This window comes from Vanellus vanellus (assembly GCF_965231255.1).
Source record: "Vanellus vanellus genome assembly, chromosome: 4".
In the NCBI taxonomy this organism is placed as follows: Eukaryota; Metazoa; Chordata; class Aves; order Charadriiformes; family Charadriidae; genus Vanellus; species Vanellus vanellus.
In genome coordinates, this window is record NC_138909.1 from 18385601 (window position 1) to 18402842 (window position 17242).

At 41.3% G+C, this 17242-nt stretch overlaps 2 protein-coding genes across 3 annotated transcripts; one reads left to right on the forward strand and one right to left on the reverse strand.

Moving 5' to 3' along the window:
• The first annotated feature begins 7687 nt into the window (after positions 1–7687).
• On the forward strand, positions 7688–14901 carry ABRAXAS1 (abraxas 1, BRCA1 A complex subunit). Its single transcript, XM_082483015.1, has 9 exons — positions 7688–7788; positions 8546–8636; positions 9974–10010; positions 10874–10940; positions 11623–11816; positions 12496–12615; positions 12939–13023; positions 13526–13634; positions 13790–14901. Exons 1-9 carry the CDS (start codon positions 7702–7704, stop codon positions 14215–14217), a joined length of 1218 nt encoding a protein of 405 aa, XP_082339141.1. The 5' UTR covers positions 7688–7701; the 3' UTR covers positions 14218–14901.
• MRPS18C (mitochondrial ribosomal protein S18C) lies at positions 14901–17242 on the reverse strand. 2 transcript variants are annotated; one of them, XM_082483016.1, is made up of 6 exons: positions 17179–17242; positions 17017–17078; positions 15977–16060; positions 15480–15537; positions 15104–15163; positions 14901–15022 (listed from the first exon to the last, which is right to left on the reverse strand). In XM_082483016.1, exons 1-6 carry the CDS (start codon positions 17228–17230, stop codon positions 14946–14948), a joined length of 393 nt encoding a protein of 130 aa, XP_082339142.1. In that variant the 5' UTR covers positions 17231–17242; the 3' UTR covers positions 14901–14945. The 2 variants fall into 2 exon arrangements, with proteins under 2 accessions (XP_082339142.1, XP_082339143.1); XM_082483017.1 differs by lacking the exon at positions 15480–15537.

Sequence of the window (17242 nt, forward strand, 5' to 3'; positions counted from 1 at the left end):
CAACAGATATAATACAGGGGATAAGAAAGAAAAAACATGATAAGTAATAATATGGTACATAATAAGATGCTGCCAATAAGGAAACTTGTCAATATGTCAACTCATTTTCACAAGGTGTCCCACCAATAAATTACAATATAGAACCGAGTAGGTGTGGTTTTCAGACTGCCCAAAATCTTCTCTTCTTTACTTCTCCAACTGACATTAGCTCAAATTAGTGACTTATTTAGGCAGACTTTCTGCTTCATGATGACTGCTTTATTTTGATATTTGACAAAAGGAACAAAACTGAAGCTTGAGGTGCAAGTCGGGCTTTTTTGTTTTATTAATTTTTTAATAATGTTTGTGAAATGGAGATGCAAATTGCAGCAGGCAGGGACTGACAATACAATAAAACCTGCTCCCTCCACTGCTCTACAAGAAATTAGCCAAACTGTATTACAGGGTTACAAAATGCACTGTGGTGAAATAACAAGTCACCTACCTTTGCATCTATTCAACTACGGAATTTAAATACAATAGATAAGCAGGTTTCTCCTTCTATCCTATCAAATGCCAATAACTTAATTCAGTATTTTTTAGGAAAGTCCCAGTTCAGCTCCTTACACGACTCCTCTCCTGCCTTTTTGTATGCATCACAAAAGAAACAAAGGTGAATAACTATATCTCTAGAACCTAAGAGGAGCCCACTAGCTGCTCATTTACAACCTTATCACTGAATAAATTAACTAACCTCGGTGGAATGATGAGCATTTAGGCCATAACTTCCAAGACAGTGATATGTTGATCCAAGAAAGATCCTTCCTTTGCACACGCTTACCTTAACGTGTTTGTCTAAAGCTGGGGCTGTCCTTTTAAAATATCCCCATCCCCATGTGCCATTGTTTGGTTTGTGCCGTGGAGCAACCTTGGTACATGCAAACTGGATTCCTTAGGAATGAAAGCAGACCCAAAGATCCTCTGTAGAAAGTGCACCCAATATTCTCCGGTCAGTAACAGAAGCACAGATAGCAGAGTGGGCTGCACCACCACTAAGTCCTCTAGTTTATACCATGTACCCAGACACCAACAAGCAGGGTCTTGACATGTTACAAGCTCACATGATACCATGACATGCTTCTTGTGCCATATAATAAGTCAAGTAGCTTCTGTGTCTTCAGATTTGCTGCTGAATGCCATCCTTCAGGTCTTTGTAACTAGTTCGCATCTTCTTCAGCAATCTAACTTTTCTTTTGCATCTTCTTTTCATTATTTACCTGCTTTACCTTCTCTCCCCTTACTGACCTCTTTCTGAGCCTTCTGTATCTTCTACAAAAGCTAACTGGTTTGGTTTTCAATTGTTTCTGCCTTCCCATTGCTCTTTCTCTCAATGGCAACCTCAAGCCCCTCATTGTCCCCTTACGCTGCTGCTGCCAGGCACACCATTACCCACTATTTCTCACCTGCCTCACCAAAAGGCTCTAGTTCTAGGCTTCTCTACAAACAATGTTTCATTGCTTGTAAAACAGCTTTTCTCACCCATTTCTGTTTAGCTGCCATTCCTTACGTTCTAATTTCTGGTCTCTCGCTCGAGTGGCTTGCCCTGCTAACACACGCTCCCTAGGGTGGCACACGGCAGAGAACTGGATGAGCAGGCGTTGATCCTCCAGCACAATGCAGCGCACCTCTGCATAGCTACCTTGAGCCTCAGCACAGGGGATTGGTATGCATGTCGTCTGGGTGCTAAGAACTTTGTGGGCAGGAGGGTGGAGGTAGTTTCTGGGACCTGATTTGAGGCAGGAAAGGTGGGCGAAATGAAGTATTGATAGCACACCAGGAAGCACATGAAGGTGTGGTGACTCTCTTAATGAGATGCCTCAGCAATAAGCCTAGGCACAGAAAAGGGGGATCCTTTCTTAAAAGGAGATAGGGAAAGACAGACTTCCCTACCCAGGGGAAGGAAGAAGAAATAGGTTTCCTCTCCTGAATGAGGGAGAATTGTTTTCCATCCTGCAGGACCTTACCACTTGCACTGCCTGTCTAACCCTTACAAAGTCATATTCCCCACCTCACCAGCAGCACAGACACACACTGTAATTCTTCCCTGTCACCTTCTAAAAAAACAGACAGCAAACAAACCCCTCCCATGTTCATCCCTCCATCATGCTGAATGATGGGACTGCTGGCCTTTGTCAGCTATAATTTTCCCTGACAAACCACTCAGTCCAAAACATATAAGGTTTTCTGGGTGCTGCTCAGACAGCTATCACAGGCATGTCCAAAAAAAAGAAAAAACAACCCCAAAAAAAAAGGTTTGGAGAGGGAACAAATAAAACAGAGAGGCTTTGGCAGTCTATCGCTTTTCATCCCACATAAAGTGAAAAAAGATGAAGAGTTGCTAGTAGCCTCTCTATTGAGGTGGTCAAACTATCTAGCCCAAAGGCACTACAAGACCCATGTGGCCAGGTCTCATCTTTATTCTTTGCTTTATCCACTTTGTACCTCCTGAAACCATGCAAAACATTTCAGTGTTCTTACTGTTCTATTGCAAACCTTTACTGTCGCATGGTTTGGAGGGTAAAAAAAAAACAAACAACAAACACCATAAACACCAAAGTGGGAATGATGCTGAAATCAAGAAGAGCCTCTGCATCTGCCTATTAACAGTATAGAATAAAAATCATAACGCAATGGAAAATTGTCCCCAAAAGCACTAAAGAATGAACTCGAGTACTGGAATTAGTCCAATCATGACCAAGGAGTTCAGTCTTGGTTAATTTTCTGCCAAAAGTGGCTGGCAAAACTTCTAAAGCATCTTTCTGTTCTTGGGCTCATGAGCATCAAAACAACTGAGACATGGTGGTCAAAGCAGGTCTACTTCTTAACTCCAAAGCCATTAGGATTGCTATAGAAGTAAATCTGGGCTTGAATTGTATCTCTGCCCTGTATGAAGGTGATGCACTTGCTCGTGATATGAATAAGAAAGGAAGTTCTTTATTTCTCCAGGCAATTCATAACACAGCTTCTTATTTTCCAGTTAGAAAATTGGCATAAGCTTATTATACCCCCATCACAATCATTGATTTTTTTTATTATTATTTCAAAAGAATCACTGAAATGTACATGTTTGTCAAATTCCAGTATGAATAGCCATGCATCCAACACTATGAGGTGAATAACTGCAGTTTGTGATGGGGCTACACAAAATTTCTCAGCACTATAATTTCTTTAAGAATTAGCTCTGCCACCCACTGACTAAACAGAGCTTCTGTATGTTATTCCTCTGCCCTTCTTGCGTTTATCCCTCTTAGCAATAGCCAGCCTGCTGCAATCATGTCCATTTTGAAGCTGGAAGAGATACTTTATCCAGAAGTGTGAAGGTATTGCAAATAATTCAAATAAACATGCAGCAACAGACAGGTTTCACTCATTTGTAAGGTCCAGTAAATAACAGCTGATGAATTTATACCAAATAACTACAAGCAACTACAAGCAATTCTTCATGACGAAGTATATCAGGAAAAGTCGCAAGACACTTAATTTGCAAAACTCTCTGTTCATTTGGAAGAATGAAATCCAACTTAGAAAAAAGGGATGCTGGTGACACAGGAGGAATTCAAGACCAAAGCTCCCTTTAATTTAACGCATCTCAAATTGACACCTGCAAGCATAAGAAATTCACTTGAAACAATTAAGATATTCCTGGTCTCCTAGGGAAATGAGAAGGAGATGGAGTGGGTGTCAGCTGCCTAACTCTTGGCTCTTGATCCTTGCGGTCTACTCATTCTATTAATTTCTTATTATTAGGCAATGTTTTGCAATTGTCTGAGGAAACCAGAATTATGACCCACTTATTTTTTTCACTGCAAGGAGAAGTAAAGACAGCACTGACCTCTGCCTATCTGCAGCACCTTATATGTAAGGGTATAAACAGCCTTTTCCCGCACAGGAGCAGCTATACAGCACTCATCTTTCAAGCAGGTGCATATACACTGTGAAGAGATAAAAACTGCAATAGGGCATAACAGCTTTCAAGGAGCATCACTATGGCTTTGCTTTCCCTCTGATACGTTACCTACTGTGGACAAAGACTAGAAAGAACACTCGGTGTGACCTCTAAAGAGAAGGAATCATACAGTCACAGGAATTTTGGAAAGCGCTTTTTCCAGGTATGCTTCATTCCTGTCCAATACTAACTATTCCAGTGACTCCAAAAGACACCTAGAGGGATGTCATAGAGGAGAGTATGCAGCCAATACTGGCCTGCCTTTTTTGCAATGCCTTTCTTTTCAGACTACCAGAACATCCTATGTTCCTAGCAGATACTGTTCCAAAAGAGCACTGACACATCAGCTTCAGCCAGGTGGTGCTTCAGATGTTTAAGTAATACATTTCCTACAGGTTAACAGAGATATTTCTCCTTGAAGCCAATGACAACAGGCTCCATAACTGAGTCATCGTCAATCTTTATCAGTTGATGTTCTTTTTTACAGTATATATACAAGGGCATATTGTTTACCTGTTTTGAGTTGCTACTTACATCTAGAAGTACGCCCTAAGCATTGTCATTAGGCACATGAAGGTGTTACTATTGCTAAAATTGTTCCTATGACTCCAGTTGTAGAGCTCCCTGGTATTTCTATGCAAGTGTTGCCATGCTACAAAGACAGCAAAGTAGACTGATCTACTTAGAAAAGCCCTGTGAGACAATGACACAAAGTCAAGAGAGCAAACCTAGACTGATTTCTAAGCATCTCTTAACATCCAGGGGTACCGGAATGATGTTTTGGAGGGTAAGATAGTCTTTCAAACAGGACTGACCAGAGCATTCTGCACTCCAGTAGTTCTGATGTGTGTACCCACACATTAAAACTATAAGAATACCTCTTTTTTGATTAACCTTTTACCACCTATAGCAAAAAAAAGAAAAAAAAAAAAAAAAGACCCTTTTGGTTTTTGCTTATATCTTCTCAATGTTTCAACCTCACATTCAACAAACCCCTCACCTGACTGCCATTCAAGGGTGAAATAATCTCTGGTAGTTTTGTTTCCATTTTTATCAAGACTGAGATTCATGCTTCACTTGTGAAAAATCCTCCAAAAGGCCAGAATAACCTTGAAGATCACCTATTGCATGGTAAGCAAAGTCAGGTGCAGTATTTATTTATGTAAACCACATTGTCTTCACGCACTAAAGTGCAAATATCCACTCCTCTGCATTCATACTCTTAACTGATGTATGTCTGCTGCTCTTTAGGTCTGCACAGATCCCATCTATGCCACTGAACAGATTCGCGCTTATATATGACCACAATAAGACTGTGCTATCTATGGTTTATCTTTGGCCATCAACAGTTGAATGATGAAGTATGTTTAAATATTGTATCACTCATTAGGATGACTGTAACACATTTAGCTCTGACCACACAAGCATTATTGTTTCTACACAAGATAAATGCAACAATTACAGAACCTTATTCATCATATCCTGTAGCTTACAACAGGCTTGAGTTTTTGTATCACAAAAGTGGGAAGTCCACTACATGTTCTGACTACATTTGTTTGCCTCAGCAATGTACCCATCAGATGTGTAGGCCTTACCTGACTGTCAATAAATAGCTCATATATTGTCAATATAAATCTTGTATATAGTTTGCATATCATCAATGCTGAATGCAAAAGCAAACACGGTTTGTCAATGCCAGCATTTATTGCATTGATTAGATGCATAACATTTTCTCACACCTCTGGCTTAGGACTGCAATCACAGCATAGGATCCTTGGGGGCAATTTCTGAAAGACGTCAGCATTCATGTCCACTTTCATTATTTTCTCCACAAACAGCTATAGAAGCTGGTCATATCCATCTGTTCTTGTTGCCTCTGCCATGGCAACGTGGTCCATAATGGAGTCATTTGTTGCAATGTATCAACTTCAGTTGTGTTGTATGTATTACCCATTCATTTAATACCATGTGGTCTACATTGCAAGAAATGCATACTGGCTAATTCCCATTAATCTTGTCAATCATTCTGTATCATCTGAAGACTCGTCACCCCCTTATTCAGAGATCTAGGTAATTTCTGAGTGTGTTGAGAAATAAAAGTTTTAGCTGTTCCCTTTCTCCACTGTGACAAGAGGTAAAAATCACAATAATTTTACTCTTCTAAATATTGGCACCGTCCACATATATTTAAATAATACTTAAGGAATTTTATTTAAATGTAAATATGCCAGAACTAACTATTCTCTTTCTAAATCTTGCCAACAAGTTTTAAGGGAAAAGAAATTGCACTAAAAAGATAATTTTATATGCAACCCAAAAATACACACACGAGACCCCAAAATCGTGGAAACACCTCTTGAAAGACCACAGAAGTATACATCCTGTTTCAAGAGGCAGGAAATTAATGTCTAAGGCTAAGAGTATGCTCACCTATAGTGCTGGTGAGAGGTGAAATCAAACATTTACTCTCGTGAAGGGAAGGGGAAAAAACTCCTGCGGCCTTTAGACTGGATCTCTGATCATGTTTCAAAGAATGCTGTCACTTTTAACTTCCTTAAGTTTTTTTTCTAGAGCTTTCTTCTGGCTGATATGGTCAGCAACACCTGCTAGAATGTGAAGAATACATTACCACAAATATTAAAAAGAAATAAAATGTGACTACTGAAAAAAAGACAAAACATACATTCTGCAAGCTCAGTCTACATCTTAGGAAGAAGTGGTACAATTTACCGCTGTTTGATCATCGTTTAGCGTTACCATTTTATTAGGTTATTAACTCAGAAGATTCTCACCACGATCCCAAACAGTACAGTGCGCCTCCAGATATACGCACAGCTGCATGTCCTGTTTCAAAAGGTACAGCCTTGTTACCAACGGGAGCTCAGCCAGCACCACACCTTCCCGTATCGCGGGTTGGCGTGACACAATCCTCCCACTCGGAAGACATGAATACAGCCCTCTCCACCCACACTCCCGGATGGATGATATGGGCCTAGCAGCCCGGTGTGAATGCCATTTTGATGCTTTACGAAAGCTCTTCGTATAGATCAACGAGGCGCTTCTGTAAGCGCAGATGCTGACTTTCAGCCTGCAGTTATGTCGGGCCCCGGAGCCATGTCGGGCCTCGGAACCCACTGGCAGGTGACCAGCAGGCATCCCTGAGGCCAGGTCACCTCACCTTGCCCTCAGGAACAAGCCCTTGCTGCTGCATCTGCTGTCCTTCGCTCCAGAAGCCACCCGTGAGATGCTGTGCGCGCGTCTGTGTGTGTCTGTGTGAACAACCTTCCTAAACCGGGCATTGTTTCACCTTAACGGTAAAAAAAAAAAAAAAAAACCCAAACCAAAAAAAAAAAAAAAAAAGAAACCAAACCCAAACCAAACAACCCCCAGCAATTCAGACAGAAGAATTACACCGTTTAAGGCTGGTTTTGCAGCGAGCCTCGCCGGGCAGCAGGCGGGAAGAGGCCGGGAGAACGAGGGAGGCGGCGAGGCCTGCCGCAGCGCGGGGAGGGCAGGCGGCTGAGGAGAGCCCGCGCCCCGCCGCCGGAGCGGCCCGGGACAGGGCGCTGCCCGCGCCCCGCACGCCGCCTCCTCTCTCCGCCGCCGCTCCTCCACGGGAGGGGATGTGCCCCAGCGGGCCCGGCCCTGCCCTGCCCTGCCGCCGGTGGCCGCTGGGGGCTCCCGCCGCCGCGGCGCGGCCCGCCATTGTCGGGGGCATGGAGGGCGAGAGCACGTCGGCCCTGCTCTCGGGCTTCGTCTTCGGCGCCCTCGCCTTCCAGCACCTCAGCACCGACTCGGACACGGTGGGTGCCGCGGGCCCCGCCGCCGGGAGGGGACGGGGCGGGGCGGAGCGGGAGGGGGGATATGGCGGGCGGGGGCAGTGGAGGGAGGGGCGGCCGCTGGTGGCGCGGGCAGCTCGCTGCCGCCATGGCGCAGCCCGCCGGCGGGCCTCCCCCTCCGTCCCCGGCGGAAGGGAGCGCTGCCCACCCACCCCCCCACCCCCGCCGCAGGCCCGCCGGCACCCCGCGGCCGGGGAGGGCCCCACGGATGCCCAGGGCCTCCCTCATGCCATGCGGGAACGCGGTTTTGCAGCGTGTTGCCTGCCCGCTGCGATGGAGGCAGGTTTCCGCGCTGAGCAGTGCCGGGAAACGGTGGGGTTTTTCCTTTTCGGACGAGAGGGTGTGGGCCACCCAACGCCCGCTGCGGCGGCGGCAGCAGCGCCCTGTCTGCCAAGGACTGAGAGAAACGCTGGTCAGGCCTGAGCCTTGGCGGTGGGCAGCCACAAACTGTTCACTTGTCAACGAAAACATGAGGAATAGATAGATTCCAACTTTTTTTTTTTTTTTTCCTCCCTTAAATAGAGGCAGGTATTGAAGGATGAGTGAGAACCTACTCTGTTAAAAAATAAATAAATAAATAAACCACCACCAAAACCACACTAGCTCAACAGCTTCTTTCCTCTCCTGAAGACAGTGTTTACAGTGTTAATAATAGACAAGAGGGAAAGTCCTCATCATTGCTACTGTTAATGTGAACTGTTTTTTCTCTCCCCCTGTACAGGAAGGTTTTCTCCTTGGAGATGTGAAAGGTGAAGCCAAGAACAGCATTACTGACTCACAAATGGATGATGTTGAAGTTGTTTATACAATCGGTTAGTCTGTCCGCATTTAATGCCATGCTTAGTTTCAGGCAACATACAACTGCTTGCTTACAGCAGGATCGAAGCTGCTAGATGCTGGGTCCACATTGACATAAAAAAAAACCACATGAAAGTTATTTTGTAACACTTAAATTATTATATTTTCTGCAGTAAAATGGTAGTATTTTTTAGCAATTAAACAGAAATACTAGTTCAATAGCTCCTCTTTGCCAAATATCTTGTCACATTAAAGGTAATTTAGGGCTTGGACTCCTCCTTTGTCTTGGCCACATCACAAACTCTCCTGGACTACAGCAAAAACTACTACCTGGAAAAACTTGCCCTATTTCAGTGATATAAACTATCGTGTTGCATCTATTACCTAATTTGGAACTTACAAATACTGCATGTGAAGGCTGCAAACTATTTATGTATTTCGTTGAGCAGACGCATTTTCCTTTATAGTCTTTGGGGGACTGGAGTCGATGTGCATTTTATACTAACCCTTAACAAAAACATACGTATACACACACACACATTTAACTCCATTCCTTTAAAATGCAGTTATACAAAAAGAAAGAAAAGAAGGTAGTACAGTATGTGCCTTGTTTCCAGTCTTCCTGAAAATACGGCAGGGAGAAATTGCATCCAATTTTCTAGTTTTACTCTAGGATACAATTAAGGTGTAACACTTTCCTCCCCTGAATCTCACAGCTGAAGCAGAAATGTGGGGAATTTTTTTTGTGGTGGCATTGATCAAGTTACCCAGAGCCTCAGCTTCACATTGTCATAGGCAGAGTTAGTTGCTCCAGAGTTTGGGTTTTTTTTTAAGTAACTTGTGAAAATGAAAGTAGTGGAGAATTTAGAAAAAGATTTAGAATGCCATTAGATCACCTACTGTTTTTTTTTCCTGGTAGTCAGTCTTCAGTTCTCATAATCTACCCTATGAGTTTCTGTTCTCCAGCCTCATCTTTCTTATTAGAGCATCCACGCCTTGCTGCAGAGTAACTGAAGTGAAATCCTTCAATATTACATACTACTCCTGTACTCAACAGAAAGGAAGAAAAACTAAAGTGCCCAATTTGATTTTTCCCTTGACAAAACAAACGTATAAAAAAAATACAGTTTATGTAAGTGGTACCCTTTACATTTGAAAAATTAATTAGAATTTTTTTTTCCAAATATTTCCTTTATTAACCTTATTTAATTAGATGTTAACACATTTGATTTTAAGAAGTTATATAGCATTCTTTCTTGGTTCTTCTACCAGTTTAATTCTGATCATAGCATACAGAAGAACATACATCTTGAACTGATGAACCCAGAATAATATTACCTTCTCTTTCCAGATATACAGAAGCATATTCCGTGCTACCAGTTGTTCAGGTAAGAATCTTAAGTAAACAGATACAAAAAAGTTAAAATGAACCCTAACTTGAATTTTTCAAGAATTAAAGTTATATTGCATTACTGAGAAAAATCACCCAGCTGTAACTACAGTAGCCGTATCAACCCCTTGGAATTACAGATGCAAAATGCCTTATGTTATTCCTATTTTGGTTCTTCATGTTCCTTTTTGGTGTTTGTCTGTGCATATAGAAATAGAGTTACAGCATACTGCACCTTCAGGTGAGCTATGATAGCATATAAACTACAGAATAATGTCAACTACTAAGAAAAAAACAAAATGCTTTTCTAAAAGCATACATCCCAACCCATACCCCTCAAAAAAAGAGAGAAAAGGGTAGCATCAGCTGTGGGCTTCTAAGTGGGGCAGAAAAAGAAACACTTGTTAGCCCCATGGCAGGAGTAGTTTCAAGGACTAGTATTTGGAGTTCCATTATAGATGGGAACACTGCTGTGCAGGTTTGCGTCCCTGTAAGGGGAGAATCACAACACAATTTCCTTCTCAAATCTTTCTGAAAATGAATAAACCCAGATGTTATTGGAAAGACATTTCATATCAGATTGAAGGCATCTTACCATTTTGTAGTTGAGAGACCATAGATGCTACCTTTAACTTGTGTCCCAGTAGCACTGATGCCAGAACAGCATCTGGGCTGTACAAGACCACATACATGCAATACATAGTTATTTGAATAATGAAGTTAACTGCACTGTCCTAGCTTACCAGGGAAAAAAAAAGCGCTGTTAAAGTGATATGATTAACAGACTGCTAGGGAATAATTATTTCTACAGTAGCATTCCCCTCCCCCCTCCCCCCTCTAATTGTCCTAATTTTCTTCTAGCTTTTATAATTCTGCAGGAGAACTGAATGAACTTGCCCTGAAGAAAATACTGTCAGGCTGTAAGAAGGTATTTTATTTTCAAACCTAAACAATACCAAGGAGGTCACTCAGATTTTGGAGGCTGTTCTGGATACCTCTTTCTATCAAGTTTCTTTCCCCCACCCTCTCCTCTTTTTTTAAATGTTGTATCTGGTCCCTCATACTGCTGGTCAAGGCAGCTGTATCACCTTTTTCCCCCCGAAAGAACGGTTTAAGTTATTTTTTTACTAGGGATTGCCTACGTACATGTCAACTTTATTTTTTCCTTATTCATTTCTCAAGCAAACAGTTCAAGTATCCCAAAGGAATTCTACTGATTTCTGGCTTAAGATCAGTTAAGGTCAGCTCACTCAAGTGGTTAAGCACCACTTGACCAAGAAAATTTACAGTCTTCTCCACAGAAGAAAGTTCCACAAGGGGAAAGGTGAAGCTGGAAAGAGACTAACAGCAAAATAGCAGAACCAAGTTTGAAGAGTTTCAGCTCAGAAAACAGGCCAGTTCAACGCATGATTTTGAAGGAAAAAGAAGTTGTCATACTGGCATTAGGCTTAGATGTTTTAAGGGTTTTGAGTTAACTAATTGCTTGAGTAGATACACATCACTGAACAATTCAGATTCATGACTTTGTACTGAATCCTCTAACTTGCTTCAATATGACACACAGGGACAGCATGGTTCAACAGTAATAATGAATTTTCTTCTGCCTACAGAGCATAATAGGATGGTATAAATTCAGACGTAATACAGACCAGACCATGACATTCCGGGAAAGACTTCTTCATAAGAATTTACAGTCACATCTATCAAATCAGGGCCTTGTATTCCTTTTATTAACCTCTAGCGTGATGACAGAAAGTTGTTCTACTTACAGACTGGAACATGCCTTACATCGGCCACAAGAAGGGTAATGGGTTTGTTATCTAGTTTTAATAAAATAATAGCACAGCATGTGCTATCACTCAGAACAGTTTGTTTCTTTGTTGCAACTGAATTACTGTTAACACTTTATTTTAGTCTTGAAACTAAACATTAAAATTAAATAAATTAAATAAGATTAAATATAATTAAGATTATTCCTTAGATTGCTAGAGCTTAGTTGAAATCTTATACCCTGGAGTTCTGCTCAGGGATTTGCCTTTATAACAATCTGTAATGCCAGTGTCAACAGGCAGACACTGTCAGTTCATTTATACACATAAGCTGTTCTCGATTGATTTGGTTTTATGTATAGGACTTCAATTATCCATAGTGTTCATCCTCACATATCATTGAAATAGTTAAATTGGTGGTAATTTTCAGTTATCTTCAGAGACATACTGCCCTTAAGCTAGGCTTAACAAGCAACTATTGCATGACTTTTACCCAGAATTTAGGGGGGGAGGGGGGAAGGGATATTTTGCTCAGTCTTGTTGCTCTTGCAGTTTGCCTTTAGCCATGAGTAGTCATCTATGTGTGATGTGATACAATCAGCAAGACCTAACTACATTGTAAACCTCTATCTGGGATGCTTAATGGTCAAGAACCTTTAACTATCAAAGAGAGTACTTCGGATGTTAATATGTCTTACACTCCTGCTTTTTAAGTCTCTTCCAGAAAGTTCCTTTGGTGGTTACCAACTTGGGTATGGCAGAACAGCAAGGTTACAGAACAGTGTCTGGTTCCTGCATATCTTCTGGCTTTGTGAAAGCAGTAAGACAACACAGGTACAATATATGCCATATTTACTGGTAGCTGTAGCTTTCTGTTAAGGTAAGTATAGTTATCCTTCTATAAGAGTATTTAAGTACTTTTGCAAATGCTACAGCCACACCCCACTCACTTGTTGACCTGTTTCCTGCAATTGTTTACCTTTCCAAGGTACTTGGAAATCAGTTAAGTCCCATACTTCACCATGAGAGCACCTGTCTGTCTGAACATAGGCACCTAGTGTTGAAGCTCAAAATACTTCTTTATTCAATTATAGCTCCTATAAGTAAGCACTAGGATCATCAACTTGCAATTATGCAATTTTATTCTTGGTCCACAGGTCAGAATTCTTCTATGAAGATGGATCCTTACAAGAGGTTCATAAGATAAATGAGATGTATGCAACCTTGCAGGAGGAACTGAAGGTAAGTCAGACGTACCTGCCTATACGGTCACCTTGAGCGGTACTACAAAACCAAGTCTAGCAAAGGGTACACCATCTTGCACTAAATGAGAAATGCAGCTGTCTTGGAAGCACATACTGAAAGATCAGGGAGTTCCATTTACTTTTAGTAGTTGACCACTTAAGTTCTCCAAGTTGAAGACTTAAGTTTCCATTTGATCAAAAGAACACTGATAAATCCTCAGGTGCAGTGATAAATGCTCACAAGAGGATTATTTTGACAGAGCAGTATCTGTAGTTTGTCAGAGCACCTTTGCTTAGATGGGAACAAGTAAAACATCTTGCACCTCATTCAACACAAGGTTTAAGTTATCATCTCTAAAATCCACCTCAAGCTCATTACTTAAGCTTTTTCATACTTTGTGTCAAACTTTTAAAGTCATGAATACCTTTAAGCAGCTTGCAACAAGGTTAAAGTCAGCTTCTGTGAATACTGTTAATTCCATCAAATGCTTTTCTTGTAGAAAATATGCTGTACAGTAGAAGCCAGTGAACGATCTGTAGAGAAACTCTTAGCAGAGGTGAGCAAATTAAAAGAAGAAATAAAGAGGAAAAAGCAACAAAGTTGTTTGGGTAAGTTAAACAAATGCAATGCCAATCGTATTAAGACTTCCAAAGTTGATTCAATTGGCAGAAGCACAAAACACTTCTGAACTTGAGGCAGCCCAAACAGTAGAAGTGTGCAAGAGGGACTGCAACTCTAGCCTTTTTTTTTTTTTCCTCCCCAGGAGAAGACAGATACTCCTCAGGAGAGCCAAAGGAGAATGTTCTCCTTTGTCAGGCACTGCAAACATTTTTCCCCAATTCTGGACTTCAGACATGCATCGTTTCCTTCAAAGGCCAACAGATATCCAAGAAATGCTGTAACATTGACCATAATATTAATGTCATGGACAAATTGACTCTCATGGTCAAGGAAAGAGACTTCACTGAAGCTGAAACAAGACACCTAACCAAGCGTAAAGTCAGAGGGATCACAACAGGATCAAAGTCATTCAAGAAATCCAGATCCCTGCAGCTTCACCAAAAACTACTTCAAGACCAAGAGGACAGCGACCAAGAAAGGAAGCTTGTGCTGAGTAGCACTGAAACAGATGAGGACATGTTGGAAAAAGTTAGAGACTCAAATGAATACCCACACTCTCCTACTTTCTGATCTGTTAATGATTTGTCCAGATGACTTTGCACCAAAAGCTACTGCCAGCATATTCAAGTGGTATATCAATTTATCGCACTGCAGGGATTAAAAAAACAGTGCATTTTTGCAAGACATACAGGTTTGGGTTTTTTTTCTAATGCATAAATCCTGTTTGGCATAGAAACAAGTCCAGATGACATTCCCTCATTTTGCCTTCCAGAGTTACATCTGTATTCGCTCCCTCAGGGTTTAAAGACTACCCTAGCAGGAAGTTAGCAGTTATACAATCATGGCGCGTACTGCTTCAGAGTGATACAACTTCAAGCTGCTGTTGAAGAAGCAGTACTACCCTTCCCTCAGCAGGAGCTGAGGCAGGGAGCATCAAATGAACATAGGTAACAGGCTTAACAGAATTAGCTGTCTACATAACTTGCCACAATTTAAATACTTTTATTTATCCTTAGCTATCCACTACTTATTTTCCCACCCTTCCAATCCAGCAAGGGAAAAACTGCCACCTGAACTTTAGCAAGACCTGTAAGCAGAGGAAGTGGTCCATAAAGATTTCTACTGTTGCTCTCCTATTTCGTACTTCCTTCAGAAAATTTTAGAGACTTGACACTTCATAAAAAAGCAACTGACATCCACCCCTCCGTCAGTGATACATTATGCTAGCCAACCACGTTTCCAGTAAACAAGGATATAAACATGAAAAGTAGTTTTATTGTTCATTTATTTATAGAATATTACTCTGGATACTTGACATCACATATCTTGGGGTCTGTGAGAAACGATGGGTTCTTAAACATAACTGGCATAAATCCTGTAAAAAAATAAGATGGAAGAGTTTTAATAGGAAAGTAGGCTTAACTTACAAAAAACTCAAGAGCATAATCATACTTACCAAATACATGAGCTCTTTTAATGGCTTTTGTAATTTCCTTCTGCTTCTTGTTGCACAAGCCTAAAGAGAGAAATCATTTTCAGTCTCTTAAATCAACAATAACCAAACAATGAGTTTAAAGGGTAAAGGTGGTATTACTGACAATTTCCTCTAGCTTTGTCTAAGAAATGCATGTGTGCTTATACTGTTAAGTACAAAACCCCCATATACTTAAGGGATATTTTCAATCTTTTATGAAGGCTACTAAGTTAAAGGAATACTATTACAAACCATATAGAGTTGGCAGTAGTTACTTTTGGAAAGACAGCTGATGCACAGTTACTTGGATCACAAGAGTTTTAATATTAACCAGTAAGTTATTTAATACTTCACATACCTGTTATATGCCTGCCATAAATGCAGCCAGTATACGGAGAAATAAATTGGGAAAGAAGCTGAGTAAAATTAAGAAAGCTAAAGTCAGTTTAAGAACTTGATTTAGAGAGCTTTAGTTTATTTTATTGCTTGCATTCTATTTTTAATTTTTTGATCTGTTTTACAAAACTCAATTCTACCTGGAGACAAAAAAAAAAGCATAGCTTAGATTTAGACAGTATTTTATATGTCATAACATTTAAGCAGACAGTGGAATTAGAATTGCAGACTCTATTTGGTAAATAACAGAGTTGTAACACCTGCATATAGGACTAGTAAATTGAACAGCTTATCACAACTACCTTATTTGAGCCTTACCTGCACACAGCTCTTAAGTTTTAAACCCCTATGCATACAAATTAGTTTTTCATTTTTTATCCTTGTGGACTTCCTACGCACATACATTTAAAAACAGTAAACCACCTACCTTTGCTGGAGGACAAGAATTTTCAAACTCACCTGCACATTCTTATAGTCCACTTTTATGCCACATAAGACACATTTTTCAGGAGGCTCTTTATAGGGGTTCTCCATTTGTATGGGCTGAAATTAGAGAATTATTAATATCTGTAAGCTTCACAACAAAATAAGGATATGTTTCTAATTTTTACCATTTGGGCAAAACATGCCTTGAAACCAAAAGAGGTATTTAGTGCATCATTGAAGTTTTTCCAATAACTTTCTTCTCTCTATTCCTCTAACACACTGATAACACTAACACACATACCTAGCAATCTAAAAGACTTCTCACAGACTTCTTACAAGAATTCTAAAAGACTTCTTACAAGACCTTTTATATCTTAGTAATAATGACAATGTAACAAGTCAATTAAAGCAATTAATAAAATTGCGCTTACACCCTTTACTTAGAAGGCAATATCTACTGAATCTGGTACTAAGGTAGTTCTGGTAAGTTAGAAAAGATTTTTTGGAAAATAATTTCAAAGTAAGTGGCCAGAAGGAGCTTCTATCTGCTCACAGATTCCCAAATATCTCTCCCAAGCCCTGAAAGGCTGTTTAAGCATCAGAACACACCCAACACCAAATCCTTACAAGATATTAGTTAAAGGAGAATTTTTTTTTTTTTTTTTTGCACACATAGGTAGAATTTGGGCAGAGAAAGAATAGTCTTTAAGAGTTTTTGCTGGTACTGGACAACACATTTTTAGGACATAACCACACCTAGTGCATTCCCTTAAAGCATTTCTCAGCTATATACAGGAAACTAGTTAGCACTGCCAAAGGTTTTCCTCCACATCTGAGCTCCCACCAGTACTGGGTTCAAGCAGCCGCAATTAAGATCCTAAGCTACAGGCCAACGACGCCTTGGCTTCGAGACCTGGCGACCAAATGCAGATTTTTTTGTTTGTTTGGGTTTTTTTTTTTTTTTTTAAAGAGTCCGAAGAAAGCATGTTCAGACACCCCTGCTGCCCAGCCACAGCCCCTCCCGCTGACGGTGGGGGAGGCCCGAGCGCAGGCCGGACCGGAGCTCACCTCACCTGGTCGGAGGGGCTGAGCTGCGCCGTATGCTGCGGGCGGTACGGCCACTCCCACAGCGCCGCTGCAAGGCAAAGAGGGACAGGGTTAGAGGCAGGAGACGCCGAGCACCCCGCTGGGCACCCCGCCCGAACGCGAGGAGCGAGGCAGCCGAAGGAACGCACCGGGCACCAGCCTCCGCCAGGGCCACCCCACCGCCACCACCCGCGCCGCCATACTGCCCGCCAC

What these genes read in the sequence shown, in the direction of transcription:
- MRPS18C (XM_082483016.1), bottom strand. Translation starts at nt 17,230, where the DNA reads ATGGCGGCGCGGGTGGTGGCGGTGGGGTGGCCCTGGCGGAGGCTGGTG. An exon ending in CTGGCGGAGGCTGGTGCCCG is followed by an intron (nt 17,079 to 17,178) that starts GTGCGTTCCTTC and finishes TTTGCCTTGCAG; the next exon opens with CGGCGCTGTGGGAGTGGCCG. An exon ending in TAAAAGAGCTCATGTATTTG is followed by an intron (nt 15,023 to 15,103) that starts GTAAGTATGATT and finishes ATTTTTTTACAG; the next exon opens with GATTTATGCCAGTTATGTTT.
- ABRAXAS1 (XM_082483015.1), top strand. Translation starts at nt 7,702, where the DNA reads ATGGAGGGCGAGAGCACGTCGGCCCTGCTCTCGGGCTTCGTCTTCGGC. An exon ending in AAAGCAGTAAGACAACACAG is followed by an intron (nt 12,616 to 12,938) that starts GTACAATATATG and finishes CTTGGTCCACAG; the next exon opens with GTCAGAATTCTTCTATGAAG. An exon ending in AAAGCAACAAAGTTGTTTGG is followed by an intron (nt 13,635 to 13,789) that starts GTAAGTTAAACA and finishes TTTCCTCCCCAG; the next exon opens with GAGAAGACAGATACTCCTCA.